General features: G+C 46.2%; 1 protein-coding gene across 14 annotated transcripts in view; it reads left to right on the forward strand.

Annotated features, from left to right (window-relative positions):
- trh (PAS domain-containing protein trachealess) overlaps positions 1-25,329 on the forward strand; it is a 1,040,091-nt gene that overhangs the window by 944,227 nt on the left and 70,535 nt on the right. For 9 of the 14 annotated variants that reach the window (XM_071674540.1, XM_071674542.1, XM_071674545.1 and 6 more), the window contains 2 exons: positions 17,410-17,497; positions 20,633-20,786. In XM_071674540.1, coding sequence (XP_071530641.1) covers positions 17,410-17,497; positions 20,633-20,786 — 242 coding nt within the window. The remainder of the gene's footprint in view (positions 1-17,409; positions 17,498-20,632; positions 20,787-25,329) is intronic. The other 5 variants (XM_071674541.1, XM_071674548.1, XM_071674550.1 and 2 more) reach the window with 1 other exon arrangement.

A 25,329-nucleotide genomic window follows, 5' to 3' on the forward strand; every position in this document is an offset into this window, starting at 1 on the left:
TCCCTCCTCTCTGATCTCAGGGGGCCCTGTCTCCCTCCCCCCTCCCTTGCCGCACAGGAGCCTGGCCGCCCCTCTAGCCTCACACCTGCTCTGAAATAAGAATGGCTCGTCTTGCATCCGTCAGTAGCTCTTGGAGGAGGAGGAGGAGGAGGAGGGGCAGGAAGTGCCTGTAGGAGGAGGGGCGTGTAGGGGGAAGAGGGAAGATAAGGAGGAAGAGTGGGGGAAGAAGAGCCCCGTCGAGTAATGAGGGGAGAGAGTCTTGGAATACTTGGGGAGGAGGAGCAGGAGGATTAGATTGAGAAAGATTTACATCACAGAGAATTGAGAAGTATTGAGAGGTTACGACGTGGGTGAGGAGGATGAGACCCCCCCCCTCACCACCGCCACCACAGACCACCACGGACCACCACAGACCACCACTCCCACAGACCACCACGGACTACCAGCACCACCACCACCACAACCATAGATCGCCACCGTCACCACCACTACCACACACACGAACCACAATTGTAAACCACTGCCGTCATCACCGCCACCACCACAGACCACCGCCGCCACAGACCACCGCCACCACAGACCACCGTTATTGTCGCCGCCGTTGTCACCACCACCCCTCCCCTCCCCCCAGGTACATCAGCTGTCCAAGATGAGGCTCTAAACGACCTTTAATTTCCCCCCCCCCCTCCAACCACCCCCCCACTACCCCCCAGGCTGGCAGGCCATTGAAGAAAGCTGTTGGCGACTATCATTTAGGGGAGGGGAGGGGTAGGGGGGTGGGGGGGGTGGGGGGTGGTCCTAGGACTGACTGGCTTATTGCCGTCCGGCAGCTTGGCCAAGCGCTGCTCACTCCGTCACCCGTAACAACCGATCGTGTCCTCCCCGTCCACCGTCACACGCCTCCTCCCCCCCCCCCCCCCCGCCCCCCACACCCCGCTGCCCACGAGAGAGAGAGAGAGAGAGAGAGAGAGAGGATTTCCCCTCTTTTTTTTTTCTTCTCCATTCATCTCGATCTTTCGTCTCTTCGTCTTAATTACCCTCAAGACCTTTTTCTATCAAGGAGTCCGGGAAGAGTGGGGGGAGGGAGGGAGGAGGGGTGAGATGCAGGACCCCTTTCTAAAGAAAAGGAAACAAGGGGAAGGGAGGGAGGGGGGGGTGGGAGAGGATCCTTACAGGCCAGAGTCTGCTCTATTTCCAGTAGCAGGGCAGTGTTGACTCCTTCAGAGTGCGGCGCTCGTTGACAAGACGTTGTTCCCAGCGATACAGCCTCGCCTGTGGTGACCCCTCCACTACCACTACCACTATCAACTACCAGTTGTCCACTCATTCGTCCAGCCACTACCAATCACCGTCACTAATCGTCCACTTGCACCTTCGTCCACCTACACTCCACCCATCACCTACAGTCATCCACCTACACTCTAACCACCACCTGACCACAGTCCCGTCCACCTACTCCAACCACCAAGAGCCGTCAACACTAGGGGTCCAGCCTCCACCCCCACTCCACCCCCCCTCCCTCCACCCCCCCCCCTCCCACATGCCACTAACCTATGCAATCATGGAACATAAATGTTTAAACTCCTTGACTCCACACGGCTCTGTATCACACGTCCCCCCTCCACCCTCCTTGTATCACCCCTCACAAAAAACCCGTCCACCATCCCTCCCTGGGGAGTCCGATGGGAACTGGAACGCCCGGGAATATCCTGGAATACATATCCAGCAGGAATCAGATGGGAATGGTTCCCGGGAATGGATCAGGAATGGGATGTGGGATGGGGGAGTCCCCAAGGGTGTGTCAGAGGAGACCAGGTCTTTCCCTTAAACGAATCTATGGTTCATACACACACACACACACACACACACACACACGAGTTCGGCGTGACTTTATTGACACAAGTTTCCCTTTTTCTATGTGTGTGTGTGTGTGTGTGTGTGTCCAAGCTTAGACATGTGCGCTTGTGTGATTCTTCGAAACCCTCCAGTTTGGATCGGCACGATCTATGACTCCTTCTTGGATGATGAGACCAGCGAATCATTCGTCCTTAGTGTGTATGATTCGGCACGAATCATCCTCTCTGCCTGGAAACTGGGTTATCACCCGTTTGTCAAAACGGTTTGCGTCTCGAAGCGTACAACAGGAGTCTTTTAAACGGGAGTGGAAGCTCTCTGTTTACCGTGCCGTTTTAATTACGTTTACAACTGTCATCGCTGTAGTGGCAGCAGTCCCCCCGTTGTAAATAATGTCACCGCATGTGTAAACGGTTGTAAAGAAGGGGCCCCTCTGTTGTAAAGAAGGGGCCCCTCTGTTGTAAAGAAGGGGCCCCTCTGTTGTAAAGAAGGGGCCCCTCTGTTGTAAAGAAGGGGCCCCTCTGTTGTAAAGAAGGGGCCCCTCTGTTGTAAAGAAGGGGCCCCTCTGTTGTAAAGAAGGGGCCCCTCCGTTGTAAAGAAGGGACCCCTCCGTTGTAAGTGGTATAACGGTATGTGTAAACAATTGTTAGTGTGTGTAAATATTGATCGCCGGTGAAAATTTTCGTGTAAATGGCGAGTCTACGACGAGACACGTCACTGGTAGCTTCTCACGACGTAAATGCCTCTGATTTACAACCTTGTTTTAACTGCTTAAAACTATGGTCTAACTGTGCTAACTTTCGCCTGACTGCTATGGTCTAACTATACTGTGGTCTAACTCTTGTGGTCTGAGTATGCTGATTATGGTCTAACTATACTGTGGTCTAACTCTTGTGGTCTGAGTATGCTGATTATGGTCTAACTATACTAACTAGGGTCTAACAATTATAACGGAGATATAACTGTACTAATCTTACTCTAATTAATATTGTCTAAGTAGGCAAACAGTTGACTAATTGTATTATGTGTGGCCTAATTGTTATGGCTCAGCTGTTGTGGTCAAGTATGGTAATTATAGCCTGTACTAATTATTGATGACTGATATGGTTGAGGCTAATTATGATTTGATAATGTCAGACCGATGATAACTCTGCTTCTAATGTGTTCTGCTTGTAGGTGTCAACATTGATTAAATCAGTGAATATATATATATATATATATATATATATATATATATATATATATATATATATATATATATATATATATATATTTATTTATTTATCATACTTTGTCGCTGTCTCCCGCGTTAGCGAGGTAGCGCGAGGAAACAGACGAAAAAATGGCCCAACCCTCCCACATACACATGTATATACATAGACACCCACACACGCGCATATTCGTACCTATGCATTTCAACATATGCATACATATACATGCATACATATTCATACTTGCTGCCTTTATTCATTCCCGTCGCCACCCTGTAGAAAAAGGAGACTTTCTCCTTTCGTACATAAGCACATCTTGTTAAGAAAACTGTGTCTGACATTATAACAAAAGCATATCTGATATAACTAATATCTTCAGATTTTATCGTAATCCATCCTGTTCAAATAATTGTGTCGTAATCCATCGTGTTAAAATAAAAGTATTTAAGATTGTTATTGAGATATCTAGTTAAGATTTCTACCCGAGTTATGTTAGGTAAAAAAAAAAAAAGAAGGAGCTTAACCTGGCTTATAACTTGAGGGAAAATGCCACCTTTGGCCATGGAACGTAAAAGTGATTTAGTTCAATATCTTTCTAATATTTCCAGTCGTTCTTATTTCCCTCCCAAATCATTACCGCACACTGCAGGTTGAAGGGGTGTTTAGTGGGATCCATTTCGTTTTTGTCCTATGGATGGCGGATTCCCAAGTATCTTATTGTCATATTTCGTACTTCCGTCATGTGCAGTGTGTGTGTAAGTGTGTGTGTGTGTGTGTGTGTGTGTGTGTGTGTGGCTGGATTTGCCTCAGTTTTAAATATCCTTTCTCATCATCCTGACCATTGCGTTGGTCCACTCATATTATTCTTTTTTCTTTCGCATCTTGTTTTGATTTACAGACCTGCGTCCTATTATATTTGCAACGTCCTCAGATTTTGGGGTCGTAGGTATGTGGTCCATATTAAGAAAAGGTGCGGGCGGGGCCCAAGGACTGATCCCTGTGGCACTCCGCTTGTCACGTTCAAGCACACACGGAGGCTTTACCGTGTGTAGATCTATCACGTTTCTCTGCGCTGATGAGATGGTCACAGATCCGTATTCCTAATTTCTGATTTTGATTTAAATAACGGTCTGTCTACGTTTTATCGAAAGGTCTATATGAAATGATATGCGTATATTGTTATATGGAGGATCTTGTTTAATCCCAGTACACATATATATATGTATATATATATATATATATATATGACAGTGGAGAAAAGAGAAATGGTATCATTGGTTGGACGAGAAATTATTACCTTGCGAATGCCATTCTGTGGTTTGTATACATGATCCGTTTTCTTAAGACGAGATCCGTGGTCGGTACGTAATCCGTGCCGTTAAAACAATCGCGTCGGTGAAGACAACCCTGCCCCCCCCCCCCCTCCTCCTCCACCCACCCTCACCTCCCCCTGTTAAAACAATGATCCCCCCTCCCCCCCCACCACCCCCCATCCTCCCGGACCAACTTTGATGCTTGTGGTTTAAACCAACTTCGGGTTTATTTCTCCCCCTGGGAGTACTGGCCCTCCCTCGTCCAAAAAGTTTCAATCACAATAAAAGTAGTTTAGACTGAAATTTTATAAACTTTCTCGCTAGTTTTGGGGAGGAAAAGTAGGTCTCCTCGTCCCCCAGACAGCGCAGGGGCGTCTGGCCATGTACGAGATTTTTCCGAGTTAGGGACACGGCAGCAGGCGCGTACTGGGATTGGGGCTTATGCTCCTCTGTACGAGTTTCAGGTTCGTTGTTAGCTTTGATGGAGATGATGTTGGAGTTTTGGTGGTGATGGTGGGGGTTAGTCTCGACTCTCATGATGGTGACGATGGTGGAGATAAATGGTATAAGTTATGTTGGTGAGGTTTGTGTGTGTGTGTGTGTGTATGTGTGTGTGTGTGTGTGTGTGTGTGTGTGTGTGTGACGACAGCGTTGTTGATTGTAGTTGTGGATGAGGATTGTGATGGTGGAGATGGTGGTGAAGACTGTGTTTCTGTTGTTGGAGACACTGCTAAAAGTTGAAGGTGGCAGTGGTAATAATGATGGTGGTGGTGGTGTTGTTGGAGAGTCGTAGGATCGATGGTGATGCTGGTGGTGGTAGATGATGGTGACCAAAACGTTGCTGCTGCCTTTGATCGTGTTTACGACCAGGATGATAGTGATAATGATAGTGATGAGGGTAAATGAATAAAGAGACCTCTTCAATAGATTTATATTTATCATAAACGAAGCTCCGACAGCCAGACTCCTACATATATAAACCGACGAACTATATTACCATGCACTATACCCCAGCTTTATCTAAAATCGACTAAGTTATTCCTCCCAGGTCTGAGTTATTAACCACACGTCAGCATATACAGAAACATAGATCTATAATATGGAATGTATCGATCTATTTCATACATAAAACACCGATGTTGATACAACACGCTGGTGAAATATAGATCCTGTTCAGTGGATCAGGACCAGGGTAACATATCACCTATGCTAAGGGAGCAGGTCGCCCGTTTTGTGATGAAGAACCCGGGTGTTCGCTGTCTGACGCAAGAAAGAAATGACTGCAGAAGTGCGCATGCGCACGGCCTGCGCAGAAAGGGGTGGTGTGACACCGCCCAGGAGGCCGTATTGTTTCCGCAAGGTGATCTGCAGCTTGTAATTTTCAGCGATTTTGTAGAATATGGAAAAAAAGAGCGATCTCTCTGTCTCTCTCTCTCTCTCTCTCTCTCTCTCTCTCTCTCTCTCTCTCTCACTCGTCGTATGGCTGAGGGCGACACCAGCCAACCTCGTATGTTTATCTTACTCTCGCCACCGCTTCTCTCTTCTCTCTCTCTCTCTCTCTCTCTCTCTCTCTCTCTCTCTCTCTCTCTCTCTCTCTCTCTCTCTCTCTCTCTCTCTCTCTTGACCTCCATGTTGTCTGACCATATAGTTTTGAACGCACTAATGAGTAACACACTTCTCATAGATTTAGTTGACGTATAAGGTTCATTTTTTCTTTAGAAAGAACGTATCTCTAAAAGGAACGTGCATTGTAGCGAGTACTTGAATCTACATTCAGAAGTTGACACCAACCTCTCTTGTGTGTATGATACAATTAATCTCCCTTTACTCTTTGCTACCACCGCCATTCCATGCCATCTTCAGCACTAAATCAATTTAGATGTAGGTATTTTTCCTCTATACATTCGACTACAAGAAGAGGTTTTTAATTTTTTGTATATAGATTTCTTCTATAAGTGTTTTACCTACTTTCATTTCAATTAACCCAATTAAGTAACTTCATTACACCGTAAATGGTACGGGTATGTTTTGGCATTGATAATAACAGTAAATGTTATCGCTGGCCAATGACATTGCAGGTTGTCCTCATTAGGCATGCAACGAGAATATATGTTTGTGGTCATTTATTTCGCACGCTCAGTTATTCCGCACCTAATCACGTTAAATATGGCGCGTTGCTACAGGTCACTTATTTCCCAGATGTCAGATATTTCGCTTGGCGCCGCACCCTGGGACTTTTCCATCTTCGTGGGGAGAGTCGCCTATATTACCCATCTCTAGGGCTCGTGTAGCTCTCGGGGAGCCTGCCACGTCCACCAGGCGTGAGCATAGATCGTGTGGTGGCGGGTATGTTTGTGTGGGTCGTGTGCTGGGGTAAGTGTTCATTGTCTTCAGATGTAACGTTCCGCGATAGCTGTAACGAATCCATTTAAATGATTTTCGTCGATTTTGACAGCTTAAAAATCGCTGTGCACAAAAACTGATATTACTTTTCCAACAGTCCAACCCTAACAGTATTTAAAAGTGGTGGCTGCTGTCATAGCAGAGTTCTGCCTATTGTAAGAAATCCAATGGTTTTTCGTCGATGCTGATAAGCTAAAAATCGTCGAGCCCGTACTGAATTAACGTAATTAGATAGATTCAATGGAATTTATGCAGCATACGTAAGATTTATGAAGGTATGATTAATCTTACGTGTATATAATCGTACTTCGTAAGCAGCTATTTTTTCCATTAAAAGATATTGGAAGAAGTACTTGAATTCGGCGAGTACATAGGAGGTCTTCCCCCACATTTTCCCAGGGTAGGTTAGGTTAGGCATGGCTTTGGTTAGGCCGGTATGCGTCATATTATGCTAGATTATGTATTAATATATAATGGATATGATGTACCAAACGGTGTTTCGTAAAGTAGCCATGTTCTGTAAGGCTTGGCGAAATTCCTGGAATGTATTTCGGGTACATAACACTTTGAGTAAGCATTATTCGCTGGGTTGAATAGGCTTGTGACAGGCACTTTCGTGTTTTTGTTGCCTTTTTTCTTTTATTACTTCGATCCTTAAGTATAAGTAGAGAGACTTGCTACTCTGAGAAAACTCCATAGACTGGAGTAACAATACCCCTTTTAATTAAAAGCAACATTGTAGTTTAATTAATAATGGTCAGGGTACAGGCAACATCTGTGATTAATTACTCTCCTTCCACCACTCTTGTTAGAGGTTTTTATAGACGTTATAAGGAAACTGTTGGAAATGATCGAGACACTGACAATATGTGATGGAAGACAGAGAAAAAAAGTTATTTGAAATTTTCATTTAAAAAATGACTCGCCTGGGAGGGGTCCAAGATGAAGCTAAATGAAGGCAAAATACACCCAGACGAAAGTCATAGATTGAGTGAAGGATCTGCACTTTAGGCGAACATTATAACCTAACCTGGTTGGTGTTTGGACCCTCTGGTGTCACTCCGCGTTATACGTCACAGAGTGTGGATGTGAGCGAATGACACCCATTTCTATGTCTGTTCCTGTCGCTGACTCGATAAATGGCAAACGCATATATATATATATATATATATATATATATATATATATATATATATATATATATATATATATATATATATTCATTGGCTTTATGTGGGTAAATGCTCACATCCTAAGTGTAATTTTCTCCGCTGTACACGCGCACACTATGTCCGCCGTCGCGTAACCAAAAGATTTCCGTCATTGCCAGCGTAGAATCACCACAATTATTAGAAGATTTACGACGCCGTTATTGTAGGGTCTTCGGTCAGGTTATAAGATTTTCATTTGGGTACATTGTGGCTTCATTTGGGTCAATTCGTCTGGAGCCATCTGGGTAAATTGTCGACACGGAAAATACTTCTGCTTTGAAGACATTTACAATCTCAGTGAGATGGATGGGTCTGGCGATAATCATTTGGTCATCGTTTTCCATCTTACGTAAAAGATAAGAATTTCCTCTGCCTTTTCTGTACCTCATATGCGATTAACGAATCAAACTTGTATAGTTTTTTGGACCCTAGGATTTTACCGACTCCCTGTCGACTCCTAGACTTCTATCGACAGTCCCATCGACGCTTAGGGGTATATAAGCGACCAATTTATGAACAACTATTTTAGAAATATATAAGGATTTTAGATGCGTGTTGATTTAATTTGATATCATCTACTTTACTTCCCCGAATTTATTTGTTTATTGTCGACATCTTTCTTGTGTAAGGGAACATTACAGCATTTACTTTTCGAGCGCAACTTAATATTTTATCTTTCAGTTTTTCCACCGAGGAAAGATGTTACAGTTACGAATAAAGTTTGAGGAACTTAAACCGAAAAATGTAACGCAAGTCCAGCGGGAGCCAGCGAGGCTACGCGTTCATATATATTGACACTTATGTTCCTTTCTTACAATCGGAGGTTCTCGTACTGTTCTTGAAGGCTGTTTTGTGATTATTGAAGAGGTAAGCATTTACTCTCATTCTGGTTTTGGTTGTAATATTATTTAGAAAATCAAAGTAAAAAAAAATACTGAGTTTATATTGGTATTTTTGGTTCCTTTGTTCTTGAGGAGGTTCTGTACAGCCGCTGCGTGCGATGTCGCCCGAATCACTTCGCTCTATCGGCCACCGTCGCGCCACCTCGCAGCACCACTTGCCGGGCAGTTTATAGCGCGACCAAAGCGTGAATTACACCAGCAAGTGCACTACTCGTGATAACCCGGATGTATGTGTAACAAAACAACGTCGATTGTATAGCAATCACGGTAGAAACCGTTTGCTACATGCCCGACATACTGGGTTTTTGTATTCAAATGCTTTAAACTTGAAGTTTACGAGCGTTCGCTGTTCAAGGAACGTTTCTCCGCAAGCCGCACAACGAATCCGAGGGTTCTTGTGCATGCTGGTGTTATCCTCAGTCCTCCTAAATATGGTAGAGTTATTTCACTTTTGCCCCAAACCCAAACAAACCTAACCTAGGCTAAGGTAGCGTAGGTTAGGGGTAGGCTAGATGTATATATTTGGTATGTTGTGGTTGAGGTATTCATAGGAAACATTTATCTTCATGCTGTCTCAGAACTTTAAAGCCCATCCCGCTTAAGACTGCAGAAAGTGGGAGTCATTCTTCTTCCTTGACAAATTCATTTGGGATCAGATCTGTTGCTCTGTGAAGCTCAGTTCCCTCAAAAAGAATTGGATTGATACTTAAATAGAGAAGTAAAGATAAAAAACAGAAGGTGGTGCAAGAAATAGGGAAATCATTGCCTTTGTTGATAACTAAAAACTGACAGATTCCTGACGGGCGATAATAAAAAAAAAAAAGTTATTAGATTTTCTGGAGAAAATGAGATTGTCTAGCGCGAGCGGTAGGCTAATAACTGTTCTTTGTTCATCGTGAAGAACGTGTGATTACACATTATGATCGCCAAGGAAATCATAGAATAATCTAGCCTAAGTAGTCTAACCTTACCTAACCTAAGTTAAGAATTCTTAGTAGCGAATTTCAAAGGCGATAACGACGAATCGAACGTAGGTAGGTACCGTCACCGTTTCTCAAACGAACCGCCACGTTCGATAACTCCGCGTTCATCAGGCTGAGCGAGGCTTCTTCTTCCTCCGAAAAAAAGAAACATTGTTCTGTTGATTTATCTCAACCACGAAAGATGGGGCAAAAAGAGATCTGAGTTATGAAATGGATGAGAAGAAACTAAACCCATACACATCTAAACTGCATGAGAGAACCATGGATTATCACATGCAAAACAAAGGCAAAGACGAGAAGCAGCCGTGTCCATTCGACTGACGCTGCCCTCTCAATCCTCACACCAAATTCCAAAAGATTTTATTCGCCCCATCTGAGTACAAATCAGTTTCACAAAATTTTAAAAACATGCTTACAAATAAAAAAGAAAATCTGTCGCAAATAAGATAGCTCAAGGAAAGTAAATAGATTCTTTTTTTACTTTCCAATGCGCCGCTTTCGTAAAAGGGATCACTTCAGGTGGGTAGTTGTCGCAATTACTGAAAAGCAAATATGCTACTTGTCTCTCTTCTGCTCCAGTATTAACTAAGCTATAAATGTAACTCCGACCTTAGCATTCTTCTACGGTTATTTGTGTTATAAATCGTACATTGGGTTATTATTGTCTGGCTGTTAGAATTGATCAGTGTAGATGACGATACTTTACAACTTTTCCTCTGCTCAAAATTCCGCCATAAGATAATGTTGACAAAGGAACAAGACATTGTGTTCCACACTGAATACCAGGTTTAGAAAATGGTGCTTTGTTTGGAGGAATTAGCGACGGAGCTTCGCTTCATTTGTCGCCCATTATTATTTCTGAAGATCGCTCCCGGGTATTCTTAAGGTAAGCTTAGGTACGCTTATCTTTTTCCTTTTTTTTCATTTATTTCTTTAACAATAGTTTTCTTTTCACTCATTTTCTTAAGAAAAATACCATCTCTTGACGCGCGATGGTCAGAGTCTATTTTACGTGAAAAAATTCTCATAATTTTGAAACATTCTCATGGATTTCTCTATAATTGCGACAACTTTTCTTCCTTAGGAAAAGTGAATCAGTCCACTGATAGAGTAGAGCGAAGAAAGTAAATAAAGGAATTTCTGCTGAAGGTAAAATGTTCTAAGAACCAATGATGCCCTTCAGCCATCTCAAAGATTTTCGCCAGTCCCAACTGTTGAAGTACAGGTAACAGAGCGTAGTCCACTTGTGGTTAAAATTGGTCCCAAAAGTTCTGTTACCTTCATACTGCACATGTAACTTTTATTCTGTAGGTAGTAACGTTGCTTGTAAAAGTAATCTTCCTCAAGATTGGCTTTAGAATTTATACTTAGTGGGAAGCTCGCTTGTTGCTAGTATGTGGTGAAGAAAGATGCTTGTAGTCTTTTATGTTTGCTGAATTCATGGTATGTGGTGTTGGATAACAACCACAGCTGTTGCTTCTGTTCATGGTATGTGGTGATGGATAACATCCAAAGCTGTTGCTGTGGATGTGCAGGAAGTGCAGGAAAAATGAAATATGGGCTTTATAAGAACGACTTACTAAATGAGGGTTACATACACACACACACAGACTCACACTTAACCTACCTAACATACCCGCCCATTTGGTGATAATTCTACAGCGCAGTGATCCCTCGGGCGGGACCACAGGTCGAGAAGTGAGGTGGACTGAATACCCAAGACAACTGAGGGGTGGTGACAGGTTCCGTCTTGGGCATCAGGGGTTCTTGTGTGGCATGATGAATCGAAGTAGATGGCTGCTAACGGAGTGGAGTTTGAGATTGGTTTGTGGGGGACGGGTGATTAGTTTAGAGCTCGTCGGGTTATTACAGTAAGTGTCCTGTCGTTGGTGTTTGGATGGGGATGGGGGTCGACATCTGTGAATTTAGGGAGGCAGGGAGGAGTGAGGGGTTTCAGGTCTACAGGGAGGGAGGATGGTGATTGGGTGTATAGTTTGGGTGAGATGGAGGAGGCTAGAGATGTCAGCCATGTTTAGATAGGAATTTATTGGAAGTGTTGTTTGTTTTACTACGTAAGTGTTGACTGTCGGTGGCTAAGCAGGTAATGATTATTCCGATTGCATTGTTAAGCGTGGTCTATAGTTTCGTGAGTGCACATGAGAGCATGGGTGAGCAGGGAGGGGGAGGTTGTAAACACCACCCCTTGTCCGAGATGTGACAGACACTACGACACTGGGTGTTGACCTGCACCTACCTCCTCTCTCCCTCCCTCCCTCCCTCTCGTTAAAGACGCAGCCATCCCAACGCACAGAAGCCAAATATAACCCCAGATGGCAGGTTATATATCCTCTTGGAGACCTACAGATATACTTACATGATATACCCATTATATATACTGAGACTTGAGGAGCATAAGTATGCCGAAGACACACACACACACAACTCTGGTGAGGCCCCTCATATATAGCTCTCTATTTTGATTCATTGCTCCTTTGTCTCATCAAGTCATTGTTTGAAGCGAGATGATATTTTCAGTGGCCCTCCCCTTTCGAGAGGGCCAGAGAGCTCTGTTGGGTTGGGATGTAGGGATGTCCCCAAGGTCTCCAGAACTTTGAAACTGATGTAGTCTGCTTAGGATGAAGGTGGTAGATTCAAGTGGGGGAGGAAGAAATTATTAAGTCGTCGACTTCATTACCCAGGGTAAGTGGTCAAGCGTATAAAAGTGATTATTCTGCCGTGTGGTCCATGAGATGATACGAGGTGGAAGAGTCGCGAACACCTAATGGGAAGCTTGTCCTTCGAGTCGGTGCATTAGTGGTGGTGGTGTTCTGTGGTTGTCGGCTCGGTTGCAGCTTCATGATTGGTGAGGGAGGTAGGAGTCGCCTGGTGTAGTATTTATGGAAGCAGTATCTCCCTCATGGCAGACATGATGGTGGCGCTTTTAGCCTCCATCACGGTAACAACGTCTGTTGATTACACTGTAGCTACCTACCTGTACTACCTCACTGGTAGCCTGTACTACCTCACTGGTAGCCTGTACTACCTCACTGGCAGCCTGTACTACCTCACTGGTAGCCTGTACTACCTCACTGGTAGCCTGTACTACCTCACTGATAGCCTGTACTACCTCACTGGTAGCCTGTACTACCTCGCTGGTAGCCTGTACTACCTGGAAGATCTAATGGCAACGCGGTGTAGGAGCCATTATGTGTCATGGTAGGACTCCATGGTTGGATTTATGGTAGAAAAAAAAGAAGACAGCGGTGATGGTAGGAGATGTGAGAGCAGCGATGCGAGGGGTCCCTTTCCATATGGTAGAACAGGGAGATAAAACCATTGATGGCAGGTGTGGTAGAAACCATAGGTACCCCAGCTGTGTTAGTAGTCCATTATAAGTAATAGTAGTAGTCGTAGAGACCAGGGTAGAAGGAGTTATAGTAATGGTAGAAACCAAGCCATCAGACAGGTCAACCATTGTTAGCTGATGTGGTGGAAACCATGTTTAACGATCAGTGGTTGGGGGCGGAGGGGAGGGTAGAGGTCGTCTTCGCTAATGACCCGTAGGGGGTCCCTCACCTCATTATCATTTCCTCGTTTATTAATACGTGACGTATTGACGCCGTGTTGTAATACGGGGTTGTTATTGATAACGCGCGCGCGCGCGCTTGTGTGTGTGTGTGTGTGTGTGTGTGTGTGTGTGTGTTATAAAAGTCTTACTTGTAGAGATGTTGGTTATTACCAGTTGTGTTTTTCCCCATCGGTTGTACGTACCCGTGCCGGCCGTGCTGCTCTGCTCCTCCGTCCGTCCGTCCGTCCGTCCGTCCATCCGTTACGTACATGCGTTCGTGTTGTCGTTCGTCTTTTAGAAGTCCTTGAGGTTCGGGGGGGGGGGGGGGGGGGTTGTTGTTGTTGTTGTTGTTGTTGTTGTTGTTACTAAGTGCCTGTGTTCTTTAAGGGTCTTTGATATCGGCCATGTTCAAGCCTAGTGGTATCTTTCTTTGCGTTGACTCTCCTCTCTCTCTCTCTCTCTCTCTCTCTCTCTCTGTCTCTGTCTCTCTCTCTCTCTCTCTGTCTCTGTCTCTCTCTCTCTCTCTCTCTCTCTCTCTCTCTCTCTCTCTCTCTCTCTCTCTCTCTCTCTCCCTCCCCCATCCGAGCATTACGAGGAGCAGCCTCCACTCCTCACCCCCTCCTTCCCTCCCCTTTTAGATTAACCCTGCGATACCCAGGGAAGTAAACTTGGGAAGTACGGGCGAGTGATCCCCCACGCCCGCCGTGCCTCCCCCTGGCAGTTGCTACTGCCGCTGTGGCTGTTGCTTGGAGCACCCTCCTCCTCCTCCTCCTCCTACCGTTCAGCTGCAGCAACATCGCCCCTCCTCCCACCGATCAGTGGACTGCTAGTCACGTTTGCTCTTTATAGTTCACGGCTCCTGCGAGAGAGGCTGTGGTGAGCGGTCATGTTCATTAGATATAATTGTAAGGGAAATAATTGTCGGTGGGGAGAGGAGGCGGCTTGCTTGCTTGCCTCTGGCTGAAGAATATGTCTCATCCTCTCAATTTACCGCTTGTTAGGTGCTATTTTGGTAAACTGGTGTTTTGAAGGCAACTATCGTTGCCAGAGAAGAATAAGAAGAAGGGAGGGGAGGGTTTCCCTGAAATCTGCACATAATGGTTGGATTAATTGAGGGTGTTTGGTAAGGGAGCAGCAGGATGCGACGCGGGCCGGGCCGGGACGTTATCCAGGAGTGTGGACGTGTCCAGGTAGGACATGATTCCTGCAGCGCGCGGGGAATAATGCCGAGGTTCCGCTGTCGCCGTGTGTCCGTCGGGTGGGCGTCTGGTTCTCACACACTTGTGAGGGCCGGTGCTGCTGCGACGCTGGCTGGCTGGCTGGCTGCCCCTGGGAGAAGGCTCAGAGAGACGGATATACACGCACGGCTGCCCTGGGAGAAGGCACACACACACACACACACATAGGGACGAGCTGTCTTTGAAAACATTCGTCTTGTGTCTGTCTCTAGAGAAAGACAATAGCGGAAGGCTGATGGTGGTGAAGCCCTTTTTCGTTGAAGCCTCCACAGACTTTGATCCTCCTCAGAAGCATGTGGCATTGTTCCCATTTGTCATCGTGCACTCCTACAGGCTCCTGCAGGCGGGTTGTTGGGTGTGTGGAGGCGTCCTGGGAGCGAGGCTGGGGCCAGGAGGTGGTTGACAGGATACCTACCTGCCCAGGGGAGGAGGAGGAACAGGAGGAAGGGATGGCTGAGAATGTAATGAGGACACGGTGGTAGGGAGTGACTGAGACTAGGAGTAAGTCTGAGGCTGGAGTCTTCGAGACAATGTGGGGGATGTGGGATGGAAGTGAAGTCTGTGTTTGACTTGAGGGTAGAAATTGAATGGGGGTGGGGTTGGTGTGACGGTGGGGCGCGGGGAATGGGGGAGGGGGGATGTGTGTCATGCGGAGAGAAGAGACAGGAGCTAGGAAATAGGGTATGTGTGATATGCAAATATAGCTGGAGAGGATCAGTGTGTTGTTGGAGTGGTTGCCATGAAGCATGAATGGCAATGTTGATATGTTGAAGTATAAAGAAGATTGAACCCCTTGAGCAATGGCGGTACGTTGCCCTTTGAGAACGCGACGTGTACGACGACCCTTGGGCATGACGACCTAGTGGTTTCTGGTCAAAACCATCCGGCTTTCTTACCCGTAAGCCGTACCGTCGTGCCCTCAAGGGCCGTACCCGAGACCCGTACCGTCGTGCTCAAGGTGTTGAGGAGGAGGAGGAGGGCGGCGACCCACCAGCAGCTGCAGCAGCAGTAGTGACCGTAACTAGGAGTCTCTCTCCCCGCCGGAGAGAGCGAGCGAGCTGGATGGCTGGCGGGGCTCGAACAATGGCGGCGCAATAAGGGTTGGACAGGGACAATACTGACCGGCCCCCAGCGGAGGCATAAACAGGCCCTCCCTGGGACACTTGTCGTGGGGCGCGGGATTAACTCCGGACACTTAACGTCGGCGGCCGATGGTTTGTCGCGGACGTAAGGGCCAGTATCGCGCTGGGGGCCTCTCCTCTCCCTCTCCCCTGCGCCGGGATTGGCTCCTCAAGTTGGTGAGGGAAGAGCCCTTAAGCGGAGGCAGCCTCCCTCTCCTCTCCTGGGGTTATCAGCGTCGTTTATCCTCGCTACTAGACAACCATCTTATTAAATCACAAAGGAGAAAATGTTCTTTATTTCTGTACCTCTACTTACTTATACCACCGCCATCTTGCAGGAAACGTTGCGGTAATTAGATGAAAAGACAGATCCGTTTTGTCTCTCTGGTCGGAGGAGAGCCAGACGGAGGGCGACAACACTTGAAGCCAAAGTACCTGAAGTTTCACACGTACAGAGGGCGCGAGAGAGCTTAGAAACCTCAGTCGCCTGCGGCCCTGGTTAGATCTCTCCCTTTTATGGTTTAAGAATTCAGCTCTGGTTCTTATTCAGCAGGTGCTCGTTATTATTATTGGAAGACCCTGTTAATTGCATCGATACTTATTAATATTCATTTACACGAAGAGAACTTGTAAGAGGAATAGTTATAGTGGTGATCTGCATATACTGTGTCCATTCGCCTGTCCACCTGCCTTTGTTTATTCAGGCTTGCCTTATTCTTTATTGTCACATTAATAATTATTTAAGAGCTTCGTTGCCTTGAATATTTAGCTGATGCTCGCGCACGCACACACACACACACACACACACACACACACACACACACACACACACACACTCGCCTGTGAGACTGCCTCGGCTGGTCTGCTCCGAGACTGTTAACGCAGGGGTTAATTCGTATTAATTTCTTAGGAGGATGATTCTTCCCTTACACTCAACATGGGACGTTGAGGCACCTTGGAGGAGGGTTGCGGGAGGGAGGTGGTTTGTCGACGTGATTGTGTGTATGTTGACGTCTTTCTTTAACACCTGCACTGCTATGGGAGACTTGCTGTATGACCCATTGGTCTGATTTATGGTCATTACAAACGGTCGTGTTGGCTCTGAGTACATCTTTGTTAGCGTGGATGTTCTGCTGATGTGTCTACTGTTAACACAAGTGTGAGGTTCCCAAGGCCCCTTGGTGCCCCATTTGTTTTGCCTTATCTTCTTACGTTCATCACGTAATCATTCCTCATGAGGTTCTCTCCGTCGCCCCTCATGTGTACTTCATCCAGCCACACTTAAGTTTTCCCAACAGTGTTCATTCACAATAGATTCCTTTTCTCTTCAGCATCGCCTTGTTTATATATTCTACACACAGGATCCATCTCTTTCTCTCTCCAGAATCTCAAATCTCTTTTCATTCCTCTAACAGTCTACCTCTCCTCTCAGCAGTTCCATGATTTGTTCCTTCTACACTCCTTATGTCCTTTAGCGTCTCCATCTCGATTCATTCCCACATAGACTCGTCCCCCCACCCCACCCCCATAGTGTGGCAGCAGTTCTTTTCTTTTCCCAGTTCAAGTGTCGTAACCTCTCACTCTTCCCTCTTCTTTTTCTTGCAGCATCCAGGAGCTTCGGAAGGAGAAGTCCAGAGACGCCGCGCGATCCAGAAGGGGCAAAGAAAACTACGAGTTCTACGAGTTGGCCAAGGTACGTGTGGTGTAGTGATGATACAGTAGTAGTTGGCTAAGGTACGTGTGGTGTAGTGATGATACAGTAGTAGTTGGCCAAGGGATATGTTTTGTAGTACAAATAATACAGTAGTAGTTTGCCATGGTACGTGTGTTGTAGTGATAATACAGCAGTGTCTGGCCAAAGGGTGTGTGTTGTAGAATTTATGCATTAGTAGTTCGCCATATTTTGTGTGTGTGTGTGTGTGTGTGTGTGTGTGTGTGTGTGTGTGTTATAATGATGTCACAGTAGCTAGTATTAGTTGGTCAAAGGACGTGTGTTGCTGTGATGATGACCCCCCCCAGCAGTAGTTAGCTAAGGTATGATTTTGTGGTGATACAATAGTAGACAGTCGAGGTGCTCGTGTTCTAGGTCAGGGACAGCACTGTGAGTGGCCAGAACGCATGGGTTCTGGTTAAGGTACTATCGCTCAAAAGAGGCACGAGAAAAGTGGGGTTCCGACGGGTGTCAAAATGAACAGGACAACCAACCCCCTATTGTTTGGTCACTGCTGCATCGGTAGGGTTGGTAAGCCTGCGTAGAGCGTAGGTGCCCCAACTACTTAAAGTTACGGTCGTTTATGATTCCAAAATATTCATCGACATGCATACACTTACGCATTACATTATACGCCAACCTGTATGACAACAGCAGTATAGTCACCCTACGTAAGCATTTCTGACGCTCTGTGTGAAACGCAATACCAACGACTGGGTAGAGCTGTCACGTTTGGTATTAAACACCAAGTTCGCACTGTTGGCATGTACTATATAGTAACCGAACAGTGTGCAGTAATGTTGTTCTAGTTTGTAATATAACAGACAACCGAGATAATGAGACAATACAGGATATTTCAATAATATTGCATTCGTAACAATGCCATTGATTATTAAACATGGCAGGTTTTACAGTCACGGTTCTCACTGCCTCAGCAGTGGAAATGTGCCCTTATCATTAGGACAGATTTGAGGTGTTTCAGGTAAGGTGTTCGGTGCTTCGATACTGGGAGGAGTGGACGTGTTGCTGTACAGTTGTTTGTATGGATACGCGCACGGGGTGTTGGCGAGCTCTCTAATGTGGGGCCCGGGTTGTTTCACGAGAGACTCGTTTCAATATAACAAACAATCTATAGTAATATTTCGAAGATTTGATTCATAAAGTAAGACACGACGTGACATTGGTCGTAGACTGAAGCATCTTGAAACCGAGACTGAAGCATCTCGATAGAAAGGCAGAAGCATTTCAAACCTAGTAGGCTTAAGGTACTCAAAACCGAAACTGAAGCATCTCGAAACAGAGACCGAAGCATCTCGAAACCGAGAATGAAGCACCCTCACATGAGGGTTACGACCCAGGGTTTGACAAATGTCCTGACCTGGAACTGAACAAAGGCGAAACAAAAAATGAAACAGCCAGACACTTGGATAAAACCTTGGGCAGAGGCCAGTCTCCTCCCAGCTGCCCCAGGGGTGAGATGCGAGCCTAAGTAAGTTTCCTCAAGAAGGACAAATTGATTAAGGGGAAAGTTGTCAAAAATATAGCTCGGTCTTCTCTTGTCTGTGGCAACGTTTTCGTTCGCTTTTTCTTTTTGCGGTGTCTTTGGGTTTTTTTTTTCTAATGTGTCTTTGTTTGTCTTTTTTACCTGTACCCTCTGTCCATGTAGTTTATTCCCTGTTGTTGTGTTTGTTCATCTTTTCCGTAGCTTTTGTCTTTGTGTTTTGATCCGAGATCTGTTCTTATGTATTTGTTTGTTTTCTGTGTATCTTTAGCCTACTTTTTTCGCCTTTCACCAGTTTCTTGTGTCTTTGTTCGTATTTTTTGTGCCCATCCAGTTTCGCTTGTGTCCATATCTCTTGTGTTTTTGTTCGTGTCTTTGTCATGTTTTCTCTTTCACCCGTTGTTTTTTGTTTTGTTTTTTGTTTATGTGTTCTGTGTTGATTATCACTGGTCTTGTCTTTTATCTCTATGGCCATGTCTGTTTTGCCCCTACTCTTGTCTGTTAACCCCGTGTCTGTTTACCTATTGTCTATGTCCGCTGTGTCCCCTGCCCGTGTTTTTTGTGTCCCAACCTGTTTTTTTGGACCTTTGACCGCTTCTGTTGTGGCTATGTTCGTGTCTGTTGTGTCCCTGCTTGTGTCTGTGTCTCTACTGGTTTCTGTTGCCCCCTTATCCGTGTCTGCTGTTCTTTTGCCCGTCTGTTGTTCTTTTACCCTTTATCTATGGTGCCTTTGCATGTATTCAGTGCGTTTGTCTCTGCTGTTGCTCTTGTTCTGTTATTTTGTTTGTGGTTGTTCTGTTGTGACAATCACGTCCTTATCTGAACGCTATTTCCAAATCAATCTGTGGATCTATTACTGTCTGTCCCTGTTGCGTTCCTTTCCATCTCCTATTGTTCGTTCATATTTTCTAACCCTTGGCTATTGTTTTCGGTGCATAAATTTTCTGGGATGTATTTATCATAGTAAGAAAAGAGCAATAGTGTATAATCGCATTCACATACAGACATATTTTACATGCATTGTACATACGGTGATGATACATAGCGTCGACTCCCTGTACATATTTTCCACATATTCATTTCAACCTGACATATTCAGGTCGTGCGGGCAATATGTAGATATTTTTTTGTCCTTTGTGTTAGTGGAGTCTGGGTGAGTGGGTCGCTTTGTGGTGGGACGTGGCTGTGCATGGACGTGGCTGTGGTTTGATGTAATTGTGGCTGGATGTAATTGTGGTTGAATGTGTCTGTAGATGGATTGCACATTTATGATCCTCATCTAATGCATTTTGAATAGATACTGAATAGATAGATAACGGTTTTGTTGCATTAAAGCAACCATTGAAATATGTAGTTGAGGTATTACAGATATTACATATAACTAAGGTCATGATAGTAACTAGTCAACTAATCTTAAAAGCAAATAATAGTAAAAGTCGTTAACTAGTAAAAGAAATTAAGAGCAAGGTAGGGGTAACTATTTGTGTGTGTGTGTGTGTGTGTGTGTGTGTGTTGTGTGTGTGTGTGTGTGTGTGTGTGTGTGTGTGTGTGTGTGTGTGTAACCTCACTCCACCCGTACCTAGCTGTGTCTCACCCTAACACTCTGATCCCGCCAGCAGATGCTACCGCTTCCCCCGGCCATCACCTCCCAGCTGGACAAGGCCTCCATCATCCGCCTTACCATCTCCTACCTCAAGCTTCGCGAGTTCACCTTGCACGGGGACCCGCCATGGCCACGCGACCACATCTCGAACAACAAGTCTCTCAAAGGTAAGGAAAACAGCTCCGCCACTCTTGTAGTCCTCCTACTCACACGAACGATTTCGCCGCCGTCGTCCAGTGCGGATGACATGTTCCTGGTTTGAAAAAACAAATAAGGATAGAAAGAGGGAGATAGGGAGGAGAGGGAAGGGGGATAGGGAGGAAAGCGTGGGAACTTGAAGGATTTTGTGTGTTCACGTAGTGATGGAAGTCTCTGGTGGATGGAGGTTTTGATATCATGTGTTTTGGAGTTCGTGAGTGAGACTCTGGTTGAAGGAAGGATTCAGACGAGGTAGTAGAAAGCAGCACTTGGGTCAGACGAACTCTTCGTCTGCTTCACAGAGTCGAAAAGTTTCCTTTCATGTCATTCTGAATGGTCTGAAATCTGGTAGGGGGAGGGAAGGAGGGGACGCCTTTCTTCTTCACTTCTCACTGGAGATCTTGGTAGAATGATGGCCCTTTTCAGAGGGCCTGATATTTTTGGTTGCATTCTGAGCTGTGAATAGTCAGTGGAAGTGGATTATTATCATTATTATTATTATTATTATTATTATTATTATCATTATTATTATTAGTTATCATTATTATCATTATTATTATTATTATTATTATTATTATTATTATTATTATTATTATTACTACTATCATTATTATGATTATCATTATTAATATCATAGTGTTAGTATTATCTTCGTATCGTTGCTAGTAATGCTGAGCCACAGGATCACTTCTCGTCAAGGCCTTACGAAACACAGGTTCGATTCTCAACCGAGAATCGGACGAACATTTGTTTTTGCGTATATCGAAATGAAAAATCTTGAAGATAGAAAATGGTGAAATTTGTGGAACTAGAGAAGGTGATGATGATTCGACAATTCAAGGATAATCATTTATTTTGTGGAGTTATTTGATAACTTACATTTATGTGGTCAAGTTCAGCCATACAAATGGCACACTCTCTCACGATCTGCTGTCACACTCGACCATACCCTCACTCCCTCACGATCATCCCTACTCCCCTTCACACTCCATCCCTTCCCTCACGAGGTTTCCCCTCTCACTCCAAACTTCCTTCATAATCTTCACCTACTTAATCCCCTTCCTCATGATCCGCCCATGCACTCTCTCTCTCTCTCTCTCTCTCTCTCTCTCTCTCTCTCTCTCTCTCTCTCTCTCTCCCTTCCCTGTCGACCCTCGAGATAAGTCATCTCCGAGAGACCCCGGACTATGATCTGACGTTGACCGACGTCCGTCCATCGCCCTGGCGGAGGCAGGGAGGGAGGCAGGCAGGCAGGCTGGCTGGGAGACCTCCTCCACATACCCTCCCAGGCACCAGTCGCATCATCCTCGCCCATATTTAGTCACAGCTGGACACACAACAACGTTGGCTTCTGTCAAAACTCTTTTCTATATGGCCCCCCCTCCACTGGTTCTCCTGATAGGGTAGGACTCTGTGGTACTCTTTTGGTACTAGTCCTGTAGCTTTCTGGTAATTTTGGTTCAAGAATACCTTTTGGTGTTCTCTAGTACACGTTCACATAGATCTGTGGTACTCGTTGGTACTGGTCCTTGAATCTCTGGTACCCTTTGGCACTGGTCCATTTTGCAGTTTTTGGGTGCCGGGGGTTTACAAAGACTGGGTACTTCTTTTCCCCAGCGGTGACATGTGTGATGTCAGAGGTCATGCGAGGTATATGACCCCCACCTACCCACTCTGGTCTTCACCAAGTGTCTGAAAGATGTGTAGTGGTCTGCCGGACCAACCAGTGGTCTTCTGTACCAACCAGTGGTCTCCTGAACCAACCAGTGGTCTTCCAAACCAGCCACTGTTCTTCTGAACCAGCCAATGTTCTACCGGACCAACCAGTGGTCTTCTAGACCAACCAGTGATCTTCTGAACCAACCAGTGGTCTGCCCGGCTAGCCACTGCTCCTCTGGGCCAACCATTGGTATGGAAGGCCAACCAGTGGTCTTCTAGACCAACCAATGGTCTTTCGGACCAACCAGTAGAGTTTCGGACCAACCAGATCGGTGAGCGTCGTGCTCTTGCCAGCACACGACAGGTGGAGGAGGGAGGAGGGGACGACGGGTGCACATCTGGTCGTCATCGGCGACAGCGGCTTCGACAGCGGCACTCGCCAAGCAAAACAAGGAAAGCCATATAATCCAATATTTATTCAATGCCTCATTTCCACATTTCTCTCTCTTTTTCTCCAATTTCCCTCCGCTGGGAGTCCCAGAGTAGCGTATTAATATTCCCAGATAAGGTGGGTGCGGGGAGGGGTCCCTCCTCTTCATGTAACACGGCCCGGAATGGGATTAGCGAACGGGAATCCTTGTTTTATCAAGGAATATCTGTACGATTTGGTCCGGAGGGCCCAGTGTGCCTTGCGTCGCGAACGCCACCTGTCGCTCCCGATATAATCCCCTCTCTCGCCCCCCTACGTAAGGGTCAGTTTTCAATGAGGGGAAAAGGGGGGGGCCTCTCTTCTCTTCTCTCTCTCGTCTTGCATTCGTAGAAAAAAAAGAAACTTTTTTTTATGGGGATAATTTGGGAAAATTGTATAACTGGCTGGACACTGGTCCTTTATTTCATATTTTATGACGTCCCTCATCTTTTTATGCCAATGTGGGCAGTTTCCCATCGGCGGAGGAGAAGGAGGAGGAGGAGGGAGCCTCTCCGTGCGTCGGCGGTCGCCCCACAGCGTCCGTATCATGGCCTGATACGGGAACGGACGTGTCAATACTGTGGGGAGATGGAGAGGAGGAGGAGGAGGAGGAGGAAAGAAAAAAAAAGACAAAAGAGGATCGAGTAAACGGAGTGTGTTTGGCCTGTGTCCGACGACCTGTCGTCTTATTTACTCCCCAAATCCCCTATTTGGCCCCAGATCCATATATTATCCGACTCTCTCTCTTTTTTTTTATTATTCTTACAACGTCGGATCTGCCTCCCGTGGACTGGCGCCGCCCCCTACACACTGTGTAGGCTAAAACTTGATGGATAAACAGTTTTTCCTTTGACTGTGACAGCTGTGAGGTGTAGGGGAAAGGAGAAAGGGGGGGGGGGGGGTTGTGTGTAGCATGAGGAGAAGGAGGGGAGTGGTTGGGTGGGTGGTGAGTGGATGGAGTTATGAGGAGGAGGGTTTGTGGCGCGAGGGAAGAATGGGAAAATCTTAAGGGGTAGAGGGAGAGAGAGAGAGAGAGAGAGAGAGAGAGAGAGAGAGAGAGAGAGAGAGAGAGAGGAATGGATGTTGCATGAGGGGTAAGGTACGTCCATTGTTGACCACCGACTTCAGAGGAAATGGGAAGGGGGTCTCTTTGAAGTTCAGCTTCAGGTGTGGTGTTGGCTGTACAACGCATCAGTCTCTTGTAGACGACGCGAGGAACTGATGGATGAAAATCCTTGCATTTCAGATCGTCTATCGACGTTTCTGCCAAGCCTCGTGTGTGTATATATGTAAGCAGGTCTCGTATCCCGATGTCGCTGGTCGGCTGGTGTACAGGGGGAGGAGGCTGCAGGCAGCGCGTCCCTCAATAAGGGAAAAATGTCCCCGTCTCCAGTGAAGTCATGAACTCCTGACTGGTGGCTTCTAACGCCCCTCAGAGCGTCTTCTCCTTTGTGGGTTCCCGCTAGATGGCTTCTCTCTCTCTCTCTCTCTCTCTCTCTCTCTCTCTCTCTCCCTCTCCCTTCAGCACCAGAAAACATGGCACATACCCACTAAACCATCAACACACATTATGGTAAGAACCTACAGCTTACACGTATGTAGGTCCATCACTCTAATATTTCCCCGTTGTACCTTTCGCAGTCCAAACCTCCTTTCTCTCCCAATCCTAGACATCCACTGAAATAAGGGGCTAAAATTTTCGTTCTCTTGTCTGTAATTGTTGGAAGCGTGTACGTGGAGGTCGTGTGATATACTGGACAGAATACCTTCCCCACAGAAGCCTTTCCTTACTCTACAGCATGCATCTCCCCCAGAGAAGCCTCTCCTTACTATGCAGCATGCCTTACCCCCAGAGAACCGTATTTGCTTTACATGTGGACATTTCTTCCCCCCAGTGAGCTGTGTGCTTCCCTCCAAGAAAACTCACCATCCCCAGAGTACAACAGACCCGTTTCTTCCCCCCAGACTCTTCCCCAAGGATGGCACTCCTCCCTCCCCATAAACAACGATCCTGGTGATAGCACACACACACACACACACACACACACACACACACACTCACACACACACACGTCCTCTCGTCCTCCACCGGTCTCCATTCTCCTGTACCTGCAGGAGGGGAGGAGAGAGGGAGGGAGCGCACACACTGGCCACCAGGGTCCTTAATTTCCTCCCGGTGGCGTGTTTTGCCCCCCGCCACCCAAGGGAGAGGACGTTCACCAGGCACCAGATACCACTGCACCTCCTCCTCCTCCTCCTCCTCCTCCTCCTGAGGCCCTAAGAGCTGAGGGGCTTGGACTGACGTGGACCACTCCTCAGGGCCTGTCGTCTTGCGTTGCTCTCTCTCTCTCTCTCTCTCTCTCTCTCTCTCTCTCTCTCTCTCT

The sequence above is a fragment of the Panulirus ornatus genome, chromosome 20 (genome assembly GCF_036320965.1).
Source record: "Panulirus ornatus isolate Po-2019 chromosome 20, ASM3632096v1, whole genome shotgun sequence".
Classification (NCBI taxonomy): Eukaryota; Metazoa; Arthropoda; class Malacostraca; order Decapoda; family Palinuridae; genus Panulirus; species Panulirus ornatus.